At 36.5% G+C, this 13,711-nt stretch overlaps 1 protein-coding gene and 1 pseudogene across 1 annotated transcript; both read left to right on the forward strand.

Moving 5' to 3' along the window:
• The first annotated feature begins 1,747 nt into the window (after window positions 1-1,747).
• On the forward strand, window positions 1,748-2,472 carry LOC148203154 (uncharacterized). The gene is made up of 2 exons (XM_088106916.1): window positions 1,748-2,309; window positions 2,423-2,472. The coding sequence occupies exons 1-2, from the start codon at window positions 1,748-1,750 to the stop codon at window positions 2,470-2,472; spliced, it is 612 nt and encodes a 203-aa protein (XP_087963042.1).
• Window positions 2,473-10,157: 7,685 nt separating this feature from the next.
• Window positions 10,158-11,039, forward strand: LOC148203155 (uncharacterized; annotated as a pseudogene).
• Window positions 11,040-13,711: the final 2,672 nt, after the last annotated feature.

Below are 13,711 nucleotides of genomic sequence, written 5' to 3' on the forward strand. Positions count from 1 at the left end.
TCAGCATAGCTTCCATATCCTCATTTGGCGTCTTCACCTACGTTTTCTCTATCGAAAACTCTTCAACCGCAAACCTCATCCTCATCACCGCTGGACCTTCACCGTGGTGACTCTCATCACCAATCAGGTTCCTCGCTTCAGTTTGTCGTCGATCCAACCTTCGAACTACATCCATTCGAGCCTCTTCACCGAACATCATCAGGAGCCTAGGGTTTCTTCCGCCTCTAGGTTATTTCTTAGATTTCCTTCAGTTCCATCGGTTAGATCTTCTTCTCCACCGATCAAATCCTCCCTTACCTTCAACCCTAGAGTTTTCACCGATTAAACCTCCAAACCTAGGGTTCTTAGTTCTTCTGTTGTTTCCGCTGCTTCATTTGCTTCCTCTGCTTCTTTTCGCTGCGCATTGATGTCAAGGAGGCCTCGAGGAGCCCAGATCTCTCAAGTTTCGTTTTCTCCTCGGAGCGTCGTCTATCATGTGGTAATCAGAGCTCAGGTTCCTCCGCGCTTCGCAAGCTAAGTATCTCTCTCCATTGATTCGTGTCTCTGATCTGACTTTAAGTTTATTGTGTTGTTATGAAATTCACGAGTTGTTTCGATTTTGTCTTGATCTTATTCATTCTTGTTGAATCTCTTCAATATTCGTGTTGTTCATTATGATTCCTTCTCTTTCTTGTGTTGATTCATGTGTTTTGGTGTTGATCTGTTCATTAGGTTCTGGTTGAGTCTATTTGTGTGTGCCAGCTTTTCTTTGAGTCTTTTCCTCATTTTAATCGATCCATTTGTTCATTTGAGTCATTTTCATTGATGAATCATATTCTGTCATGTTTACAGTTATGTTTAATTGCTTAAAATGTCATAAACTCTGTGTTCAAAGCTGTATTTGATTTTTTTCTGAGATTCTGGATTATATGATCAGTGGTTGTACACCATATGAGCTATGATACAGTCATTGTGAGCTCGGGTGCATGCAAAAGTGACCTTAATCTCATATTTAAGTGTTGTTGATGTGTATTCTGATTTGCGTTTATTGTCATGGCCAATACATATTATTTCGATGATAAAAGGCTTGAATGAGTTGTTATTATTTATTAATATAATATTGCAAAATATAATTTAAAGTTGATACGTTCCACAAGTTTCGTATGATGCGGTTGCCAACGTCATATTTTTTAATGTGCAACGTTTAAATTGTTGTTGCATGGTCAAAGCCACTTCCGGAAGGCACGAGATTTTTCCATTGGCGTTGGGCCTTAGGCCAATCTTTGTTGATTTCCCACTCTATAAATAGAGTGGCTTTCTTCATTCCAGAGACGCAGATTTGCACTCTCTTTCCTTTCTCTCATTTTCTAATTTTTTTTTGTCTTCTTTTCTTCTAAAAATATTCTGGGTTTATTTATTCTCTTTTTAAGAGATCCTTGTTAGTTCTGAGATCCTCAAAAATTCTGAGAAGTTCCTGTTGTATCCTGGGGGGCTTGCGCAATACACCGCGGATAAGTCCTTAAGGACAGTGATCTACACGCCTCAGGAAGTACATTGTTCGTGATCTTTATTCTACTATTGTCAGCTTTTACAACAATCTTAAGGACTTATGGCTGACAACAACAACAACTCAACCCCGGAGAATCAGAATAATGTTTCCGGAACTCAGACGGTCTTTGCGAAACCTTTCCCGGATGTATCAAAAATTGAAGTCTTCTCTGGTCAGAATTTTCGGCACTGGCAAGAACGCGTGTAAACCCTCTTAGACATGTACGAAGTCGCTTTTGCTCTTTCATCTTCAAAACCCGACTCCAGTCTCCCTCCAAATTCAAAACAAGTTGAAGACTGGGTTCATGCAAACAAGGTATGCCGTCATACTTTACTTAGTGCACTCTCTAACGATTTGTTCGATGTATATTGTTCCTATAAGGAAGCAAAAGAAATTTGGGATTCGTTGATTCTCAAATACACTGCTGAAGATATAGTTAGGCAAAGATTCATCATAGGGAATTACTATCGCTGGGAAATGGTTGAAGATAAGGACATAAAGTCGCAAATTAATGAGTACCACAAGCTACTCGAAGATATCAAAGCGGAGAATGTTCTTCTTCCAGATGAGTTTGTTTCAGAGCTTCTGATCGAGAAACTGCCGCCTTCCTGGACTGATTACAAGCAACAACTAAAACATAGGCACAAGCAAATGTCACTTTCAGAGCTGATCACTCACATAATTATTGAAGATACCAACAGGAAAGAATGTGTTGCTGTGAGGGCCAAAGCATTGTCTGCAAAAGCAAACATGGTAGAAGACAAACCTGCTCCAAAAAGGTACGAACACAAACCTGATCACAATAAGAAAAATAATTTTCGAAAATTTTTCCCCAACACATCTAACCCCACCTTTAAGAAGAAAGGAAATTGCTTCGTATGTGGGAAGCCGGGCCATCATGCACCGTAGTGCAGACGCAGAGTAAGAAACGACAATCCTCCTAAGGCTAATATAGTCGAAGGAGATGATATTATTGCTGCGGTCGTTTCTCAAGTAAATCTGATGACCAATGTGAGCAAGTGGGTGGTAGACTCTAGTGCTACTAGGCATATCTGTGCAAACAGAAGTGCTTTTACCTCTTACACTAGTGTAGGGGATGGAGAAGAACAAGTTTACCTCGGTGATTCCAGGACCACTCCTGTTCTGGGAAAAGGGAAAGTTCTTCTCAAGCTCACATCTGGAAAGACTCTGGCCTTGAGTGATGTGCTACATGTGCCATCAATCAAAGTTAATTTAATCTCTGTAGCACTACTGGGAAAAGTGGGGGTTAAAGTGTCATTCGAGTCTGACAAGATTGTAATGACAAAAAATAATGTTTTTGTGGGGAAGGGATATTGTGATCAGGGTCTCTTTGTACTTAACATTTCTGAAAATACTAATGAATCATCTTCTTCTGCTTATATTATTGACTCATATGATATATGGCATGCTAGATTAGGACATCTAAATTCTTCCTATGTTATGAAATTAAAACAACTAGGATTAATTAATATGCATGATAAACAGAGTAGTAAATGTGATATATGTGTAGAATCTAAAATAACTAAGAAAACATGTTTTGCTGTAGAACGCCAAACTGAATTGTTAGGGTTAATTCATACTGATCTAGCTGATTTGAAACAAACAATGTCTAGAGGAGGTAAAAATTATTTTGTGACTTTTATAGATGATTATTCTAGATACACCAAAGTATACTTAATCAAAAATAAAGATGAAGCCTTTGATGTTTTTCTTACCTATAAAGCAGAAGTAGAAAATCAATTAAATAAGAAAATTAAGAGGATTAGATCAGATAGAGGTGGTGAGTATGTGTTATTTAATGACTATTGTGTTAAAGAAGGTATCATCCATGAAGTAACCCCACCATATTCACCTTAGTCTAATGGAGTAGCTGAGAGAAAGAATAGAACTCTTAAGGAGATGATGAATGCTATGCTTATTAGTTCTAGTGCACCTGATAACCTTTGGGGAGAAGCCTTGCTTACTGCGTGTTTTTTACAAAATAGAATACCTCATAAGAAAACTGGTAAAACTCCGTATGAGCTGTGGAGAGGTTATCAACCTAACCTTAAATATTTAAGAGTGTGGGGGTGCCTAGCTAAGGTGATGTTACCCGATCCTAAGAAAAGGAAAATAGGCTCTAAAACCTCTGATTGTAAGTTCTTAGGCTATGCTGAACATAGTGCTGCCTATAGGTTTCTAGTTCTTAAAAGTGATATACTTGAAAGAAATTCTATAATGGAGACGAAAAATGCTGAGTTTTTTGAACATGTTTTTCCTTTAAAGGTTAGTGAGACGTCTCAACCTATAGAAAATAATAATAATAGTGATGCCATGTGTGAGGAATTAAGAAGAAGTAAAAGACAGAGAAAGGAAACTTCATTTGGTAATGATTTCTATACCTATTTAGTTGATAATGATCCAAGTAACTTTGTAGAAGCCATTAGTGCTCCTGATGCAAAACAGTGGGATAAAGCCATTAAGACTGAAATTGAATCAATTCAGAAAAATAATACTTGGACCTTAGTAGAATTGCCTAAAGGAGCAAAACCCATTGGTTGTAAGTGGATCTTTAAGAAAAAGTATCATCCTGATGGATCTATAGAGAAGTATAAGGCAAGATTAGTAGCAAAAGGTTTTACTCAAAAACCCAACATAGATTACTTTGATACTTTTGCCCCTGTGACTAGGATTTCCTCTATTCGAGTTCTGTTAGCCTTAGCAGCAATCCATAAGCTAGTGATACACCAGATGGATGTTAAAACTGCCTTTCTAAATGGTGATTTAGAAGAGAAAATTTATATGACTCAACCTGAAGGGTGTGTTGTACCTGGTCAAGAGAATAAGGTATGTAAACTTTTAAAATCTTTGTATGGATTGAAACAAGCACCAAAACAATGACATGAAAAAGTAGATAATGTATTGTTATGTGATGGTTTTTCACCTAATGATGCTGATAAATGTGTGTACTCTAAATTTGAAAATGGTGATTGTGTCATTATATGTTTGTATGTGGATGACATGTTAATTTTTGGTACATGTAATGAGATTGTTACTAGAACTAAATTATTTCTAGGATCGAACTTTGAAATGAAAGACATGGGTGAAGCCAACATAATTTTAGGTGTTAGAATCATAAGGAAGGGAGATAGTATATTACTATCCCAAGAACAATACATTGAGAAACTTCTTAAGAAGTTTGGCTATTATGATTTCAAACCCGTGAGTACCCCTTATGATGCTAACTCTAAATTAATGAAAAATAGAGGAGAATCATTATCTCAGCCTCAGTATGCCCAGATAATTGGGAGCTTATTGCACTTGATGAGCTTTTCTAGACCCGATATTGCTTATGCAGTAGGTAGACTAAGTAGGTACACTCAATGTCCAAATCAAGAACATTGGGATGCACTTCCAGGCTTATGAGATACTTAAGAGGTTCAATGGAGTATGCCATTGAATATAGTGGATTTCCCGCTGTACTAGAAGGGTATAGTGATGCTAACTGGATCTCTGATTCAGATGAGACAAAATCCACTAGTGGTTATGTATTCACACTAGGGGGTGGTGCGATTACATGGAGATCTTCCAGACAAACTATTATTGCAAGATCAACAATGGAATCTGAGTTTGTCGCTCTTGAGATGACTGGAAGTGAGGCTGAGTGGTTGAAAAACTTCTTAGCAAACATTCCACTAGGAATGAAACCAACCCCATCGGTGTCAATACACTGTGATTGCCAATCGGCAATAGCTATAGCTAAAAACAAGAATTACAATGGAAAGAATAGACATATCCAATTGAGACACAATTTGGTGAAGCAACTGCTAAAGAGTGGAACTATTTCCATTGACTATGTGAAGTCAGAACGAAATCTAGCAGATCCTCTGACAAAACCCTTGGGAAGAAATATGATCTTAAAAACATCGAGGGGAATGGGACTTAAGCCACTAGCAAACAAACAAGTGATGGTAACCCAACCTTTGTGATTGGAGATCCCATTAATAAGGTTCATATGGGTAAAAACAAGTCATTTGTTAGTTCTGATAGCACTAATTTGATTTTAAATCAAATATGTCCATTCCTATGGTGTGTGTGTGTGTGAAAGTGTTAGAGACTGCATTATTGAGAGGTTAAACTTTGTAATTAATCAAAGTTTTAAATGATCTTCATATCCCTTACGGGTGGTGTATGATTTGCAGCATACACTTGATGAAATCACCTATATGAGTGTCAAGTGGGGCCGCTTGCATGAGATCTTGGCATGATCTCTAGAGCACTCATGAATACCGGGCACGCGCATGGCCTAGTAAGCGCATCACAGCGATAACAGCAAGGATTGTGGGGGTGTACTGTGATTGATAAACCTCTAACACACTCAAGTATCTTTGGTTCATATAGCTTGCTATACCAAATATACTGTGTGTTAAGTTTAGGGATGGCAAAAAAATCCGCGCCCGCGGATATCCGCGGATAAAATCCGCGACAGATAGTTGGTACCCGCGGATATTTACTATCCGCGGGTTGCGGGTAGCGGGTTTTTTAATACCCGCTTATAAACGGGTCGGGTACGGGTATTATACTATCCGTATCCACGGATATCCGCTACCCGCAAAAAATAAAAATAAAAATTTAATTTATATTTTATTAAGTTAAATTTAATTAAAATTAACATTAATTTATATTTTATAAAGTTAAATATAATTAAAATTAAATTTTAATTTATATTTAATTTAATATATATTATATTTTATATATTTTTTGTAATTTTATTTAAATTTTATTATAATATTTTATAAAAATATATTTTTTTAAATATTTATGGGATATTCACGGGTATCCACGGATATCCGCGGGTTTTAAAATATCCGCGGATATTTTTTAAACGGATATCCGTGCGGGTAACGGGTCGGGTAGCGGGTGGATTTTTTTTTGTCGGGTCGGGTTGCGGGTAGGCACTATCCGTGCCCGACCCGATCCGTTGCCATCCCTAGTTAAGTTTCTTGATCTAGGACTGGTTCATATAGCTTGCTATACCAGCTCTGATGCATTACATCTTATAAAACCCAGGATTTTTCTCTTTCTTTCTTTCAAATCATTGTTTCTTATCTTTTGCAATATGTGGGGGATTGTTATTATTTATTAATATAATATTGCAAAATATAATTTAAAGTTGATACGTTCCGCAAGTTTCGTATGATGCGGTTGCTAACGTTATATTTTTTAATGTGCAACGTTTAAATTGTTGTTGCATGGTCAAAGCCACTTCCGGAAGGCACGAGATTTTTCCATTGGCGTTGGGCCTTAGGCCAATCTTTGTTGATTTCCCACTCTATAAATAGAGTGGCTTTCTTCATTCTAGAGACGCAGATTTGCACTCTCTTTCCTTTCTCTCATTTTCTAATTTTTTTTTGTCTTCTTTTCTTCTAAAAATATTTTGGGTTTATTTATTCTCTTTTTAAGAGATCCTTGTTAGTTCTGAGATCCTCAGAAATTCTGAGAAGTTCCTGTTGTATCCTGGGGGGCTTGCGCAATACACTGCGGATAAGTCCTTAAGAACAGTGATCTACACGCCTCAGGAAGTACATTGTTCGTGATCTTTATTCTATTATTGTCAGCTTTTACAACATGAGTTCGTATCAGATGCACACCACTTAAGCCATGAATTGCTGAAGCAAATAGCTTGGTGGCATCTTGTGAAAACTCCAACAGTATCAAAGTTGTAGTTTATCGATCTGCATTGTCTTGTTTGAGTCTAGTTTTGGTTTTAAAATCTGTTCTGGCATATAGATCTTGCTGGAAATCTTGCATTAACTTCCCTGTGTCGTGTTTAAGCTTCAAATTGCTGTTTTAAAGTCATTTTCATCAATAATTTGTCAATTGACTCCATAAAACTTAAAACTGGTGGTGTGGTTGAGCTGTTTGATTGCATAATTGGCTATTGCAAGTTCAATTTTCGAATTACTATGTTCTGCATCCAATTTTAATGCAAAACAAGTTTGTTTTGATGTTTTAAACATGTTGAGATAGTTTAATTCGAGTTATATCAGCCTTTGTGCGTTTTTCACCTTTTGAAACCACCATTTTAAGTCAATTTTTTCTATGAAGCAAGTAGAGTGCAGTACTGACATTTTGATTTGTGCATTTATGATTCAGTTGGATTGTAGTAAGAGCTAGGGTCTGTTGAATGAAATCAAAACAAGTGAAAAAGAATATCTATACAAGTTTAAAAAGCGTTCAGACCTTGTGCAATCCAACTAAGACAAGCTCCAAATCAAAAACTGAAAACATTATCAGTTATGAACTAATTTTGTTGGGGCATTTTATCAAACGCTTTTGTAAAATTCAGTACTGGAGTCACTTAACTGTTTCTGCTCTAACTTGCTTGTTTTTCTTGCTTTCTTAATCCCCTCTAGAGCAATTCTTAGGTTCATTTTGAGTGCTTTCCTTCTTCATAGCTTTGTTTCTTGTTTGTCTTTGTTGGTTATCTAGTTTTGTCTGCAATGCATGTGAAATCTATTCTGCCAATCTTTAATTGAAGCTTTTAATTGCTTATTTCATCTGGTCTAGAGTTTCCTTTAGTAGAGTCTGCTCTGCTGTTTAAGTGGTTGTCCTGTTTGTCCATCACTTTGCCTTAGCCTAACCATTTTTTTTCTGAATTGAGAAATCTGTTTCCATTCTGGTTTTTGGGATTTGAAAGAAGGTAAGTGTGAATGGTAGCATATTAGGTGGTGGTCATCCACATGATTTTCTGGGCTAAACTGAAAATTTCCCTTTTAAACCTTTCATTTGAGTGCTTTAACTTTTTAAAGAGAAACCTCAGTGCTGTGAGCTTAGTATGGCTGATTTAGCCCACTTCCTTGGCACATTTATATGAGAGAATCAGTTTTACTTAACTGTGTGCTGACGGTTTACTTGTGCAGGAAAGTGAGATTGATTAAGCTGGAATGCAACCCATTGGACCAAGAGAGAAAGTTTTCTTGCATTGAATCTGTTTATTACATTCTGTTGCATTCATTTTAGATTTTAAGTTGTTTACTGAAATCATTGGTATATTAATTGTTTGGAATGTGAATGCTGATTCTTATTTGATAAGACATATGGGAATTTGGTAGATGCATAAGAATTGCAAATAAGGTGCTGATTGTTTTATGAGCATTTCTGGAAGTGCAACAACTTCTGATTTGCCTCACATTACTCTTTGTCCATTGATTTGATTAGCATGGTCCACTGATTTCTGAATTAGTTTAGGACATTATTCTTGACTGGTTTGGTCCATTGTTTCTGCCCAGTGTAATTCATTGATTTGTTGAAAAGGCTGCTCTTGTCATAATCAGTTGTGCATCAAATTGTTTTTAATTGCCAATGCATCCTCCAGTTTTAAGAAGTGATTAAAGCACCTAAATTCCAGTTTTGACTTGGCGGTTGAATTAATTAGGTGGTTAGTTTCTGCATTGAATTACATCCAATCTGAATTTAATTCACTGTCCATTTGCACTTGCTGGATTTTGTTGAGATTTATGTGTGCAGAGCTGATGTTTGAGAGTTTACTTTTTACTATGTTTAGATCGTTAACATGAAGCTCGTGTGTCAATCCAAAGAATCAAAGAACCATAGAAGCAAGAAGAAGTGTGAAAAAGAAGAACATTGAAGATGACATCGTAGCTTGGGTGCAGTTGATTCCCATTCATCTTGGCTTGTTGTAGCTAGGGTGCAGCTAGCCTGCAACTGAGTGCTTACTCTCTGGAACGTTGCTGCTAGGGTGCAGCTGAGCGCCTACTCTCTGGAAAGTTGTCGTTGGGTTGTAGTTGGGGTGCAACTGAGTGCTCTGTCACTGGAATTCTTTAGTTGGATTGTAGTTGGGGTGTAGCTGAGTAGTGGCGACATTGATGTGGCAAATTTGGTTTATTTAGGGCTGAAACGTGAAGGGATTTGTATCTTTGGGCACCCAAACGCGACTGCTCTCTAGTGGAGCACTTGGAGGCGAAATAGGAGTTGTGGGAACAATCCTTCTTCTTCCTTGGGTTCTATACCTTCTTCAATTTCCACCATTGTTGTAAGCTTAAGCTCTCCATTCATGGAGAGCTAGTTTCATTTATTGTTGGGGATTGATTTAACCATGAATCTCTTATGTAAACTACAATGTTTTGAATTATTATATGCCTCTTTCATTGATTGTTAGTGTTTACTTTCTTTACTTAAAGTTTGTTATGATGTAATCAACCATGACATGATTTTAGGGTTTGCTTAATATTGGTAAATATTGTGTGAATCTGGAACTGGATTAAACACCTAAAGGAAATTGTATCTAGGAATAGAACTAGGACCTTTGGTTGTCGTTAATCTCAATTCTGAATGTGGAAATAATTGTTAGGTTTTCCAAGGGATTGGAATCTAATAAGGAAGTCTAATCTTATCGGTTTATACATGAAATGATTTGGTACACTTGCCAAAATCTCAATAAGTTTTTGGCGCCGCTGCTGGGGACCCATCTCTAAAACTAGACTTTTGTGTGATTTTTAACCGATTTAGACTCTATTCTTTTGTGTATATTTTTTTGTTTTATTGTAATTACTATCTCTATATTTTTGGGCTAACTTGTGGCTCGAGTTTGGCTGTTCTCTAATGTATGCAGGGAAATATCTGTACAAGGAGGACTGTGTCATCTGAACCACTCCTTGTCGACCCTGAGATCGAGAAAACAGCTCGCAGAAACAAAAGTGGCACAAGGAGATGACGAGTTATAAGTCAACAAGCTGCCCTTGAATCTTCAACTTCTTTCAACAATCAAAACAGTGAACTTCTTGATACTTCTTTAGTGAACGAAATGGCTGGCACAAGACCACCTCCAAGGAGAACCATAGGGGACTCTATTGCTTACACAAGCCCGAGAAACTTCTCAAGCATTGTGAGGCTCACTATGAGTGACAAGTTGGCAGAAATGAAGCCTGGTATACTCCAGCTCATCAATTCAAATCAATTTTCTAGCATGGAGAATGAAGACCCTCATGCTCATTTGGTCACTTTCTATGAATTGTGTGGCTCTGTGGGTGTAATGGGAGAGGATGAAGAAGCGTTGTACATGAGACTCTTCCCATTTTCTCTGAATGGAAAAACAAAGGCTTGGCTTCAATCACAGCCTAATCAAAGTTTGACTAGTTGAGAGGATGTGAAACACAAATTTCTTGCTCGCTTCTTTCCACCATCAAAGAGCACAAAAATTAAGGCTACAATTGCTACTTTCATCCAAGGAGTAGATGAACCACTATGTGAAGCTTGGGAAAGATTCAAAGCTTTATTGAGAAAGTGTCCCAATCGTGGATTTAGCCTGGAAAAGCAAGTGCAAACTTTTTGTAATGGGCTACAACCTCACACTAAGATGATACTAGATACATCTTTTGGTGGTTCGGTTCTATTCAAAACTACTCATGAAGCCATTGCTATTATTGAAAATATGGCTTCCACTAACATGAGGAGTCAACATGGGAGAACACAAGCACAAAAGAGATGAGTTTATGAACTTAGTGCTCAAGATGCATTGCTTGCACAGAACAAACTTCTCGCTCAACAAATGTGTTGATAGGGGGAGCACTGTGTTAGCTGAACTCAATCCCTATATGTTAGTTTTTAATGATGACAACACATTGGTAATAAAAACATATGAATGTTGTCATGTCACAACATAATGTTTCTGTATTGTGTTATATGTTAAATGTGTACATGCTTATTGTGTAACATGCACATATTGTGTTTGTTCATTTGTTGGACATATTGCGTTGATTGATGCATATTATTGTGTTTATGAAGTGATTATATATGTGTATGCACAATGTATGTTTCTATGATATGAAAACCACATGCATAAAAGCATATATGCATGACTTAATCGATTATAGTGTTGTGATAATCAATTAAGGTCATTAGACAACTTGAGTTTTGAACTGAGGCAAAACAACTAGTTGAGAATCGATTACATTAGTTGATAAATCGATTAAAACTCGTGTGTTTGCACATATCTTTTTCAAAAGTTTTGTGATGTGTTTTTAGAAAGAAAAGTTGATCGATTACATTTGTTGGACATACTGTGTTTATTGATGCATATTATTGTGTTTGTGAAGTGATTATACTATGTATGCACAATGTATGTTTCTGTGATATGAAAACCACATGCACAAAAGCATATCTGCATGACTTAATCGATTATAGTGTTGTGATAATCAATTAAGGTCATTAGACAACTTGAGTTTTGAACTGAGGCAAAACAACTAGTTGTGAATTGATTGGATTAGTTGATGAATTGATTAAAACTCGTGTATTTGCACATATCTTTTTCAAATGTGTTGTGATGTGTTTTTAGAAAGAAAAGTTTTCAAAAATCTTCTAAGTGTTAAAGCTTAATCGATTAAATGCTTTGTGTATTCAATTAAGTCCGTTATGTTTGAAAACTGACTTATGCTTGTCATAACTGTTATGACGGTCATATTTTTTAAATGTGTTTGAACAACATTTAATGAGAATCGATTGCATTAATTGTGTATTCAATTAAAAGCTGAATTGGTTGTATTTCTGTTACATCTATCTAATGTAACCAATTACATAAGTTTGGCAATCGATTAGTTTGCGTCAAGACTGATATAAACTATACAAACTATATATTGATGTAGTGATTGTTTTCTGTAAGAACTTTTGATTATTCTAACATTGTCATATATGATTGTAATTGAGTTTAGAAACTTTACAGATTACAAAAAGGCTCCAAGAATCACGAACGTTAGAGTTTGACAGATCTTGGAAGAATTCTTGTGAAGCAGATTAGTAGACTGCTTTGACTGATCGCTTTAGCACACTGAAGGTGCATCTTGATTGATCAGGAGAGAAGACTTGCAATCTTTGATTTGTTATTTTCCTGTACATGTGGCGTTAGGAAGAAGAGTGGTGTACTCTTGACTTTGATAGGGGATATCTCAAAGGGTTTGCTGCAACAAGGACAAGTTGTTCTATGTTGGCAGGTTTTGTTGTTCTATATTTGATTGAGAGTTTGTGAGGTGTTTACATTGGAGAGTTTCTCTATAAAGCCTTAGTTGTAATACTCTGATCATTATAGTGAATTACTCTCCAATCTAAGTTTGATTGTGAGGGTGACTGGATGTAGGCATTGAGGTTGAACTAGTATAAAAGCTGAGTTTGTTTTTCTTCTCTCTTTCTCTTTACATTTGCATTTGCATTGACATGTTCGCATATTGTTTTACTGCACACGTTTGATTGTTGCGCAAGAAAGGTTTCAAGAACATTATTGTTTGTGAAAAAGATTTAAAAAGTGAAGGTTTTTATAAAACACCAATTCACCCCTTCCCCCCTCTTAGTGTTGAGAAACAAAGTCCATCAATTTTGACAAAATGGAGCTCCTAACTCAACATATGGCCAAGCTACCTCAACAGTTGCAAGCAAAGCAAGCTCATGCTCAACCGCATCATCAGGTAATGAGATGTGATCTCTAAGGAGATAATCATCCTAATGGTCATTGCCAAGTTCCTAGTAGTTCCCAGTCTGAAGGAATCAATTATATGGAAAACCAAGGACGACAAAATTTCTTCAACAACCCTTTTTCTAATCCTTTCAATCAAGGGTGGAGGCAAACTCAAGGAGCTTCTAGCAGTACAAATCCATATAAACCTGCTCAACATTATCCATCTCAGAATGATCGGACTTCAAAACTAGAAGAAACATTGCAAATGTTCATGCAGTAGTCCATCCAAAACCAGAAAAATACTGATGCATCCATAAAGAATCTAGAAGTGCAAGTTGGTCAGTTAGCTAAGCAATTGACAAACCAACAAGGTGGACAAGTTTCTGCTAATACTCAAGTCAACCCTAAGGAAGAGTGCAATGTTATATTCACTAGAAGTGGAAAAGAGCTTGGGAGTGATGAGTGCATATTTATGCCCATATTTATGTTTTAAAATTCAATTTTTTTATGAGATTCTTGTGCTTAAATGATTGATTTAAAATAAGATTTGTGATGATTGGCTTTATCAGGTTTCAGAATTAAAGTGGCTTAAAATGTTATTTTAGTTGCATAAATTATTTTGGATAATCTAATGTTTGTTTATGTACCTGGAATTAAAGTCTGAATTGCAATTCTGAAAAGAAAGATGTTTTGGTCAAGTTATCTAGCTTGATAGA

Source organism: Vigna umbellata, chromosome 2, assembly GCF_029865625.1.
Source record: "Vigna umbellata cultivar VRB3 chromosome 2, Vumbellata_1.0, whole genome shotgun sequence".
In the NCBI taxonomy this organism is placed as follows: Eukaryota; Viridiplantae; Streptophyta; class Magnoliopsida; order Fabales; family Fabaceae; genus Vigna; species Vigna umbellata.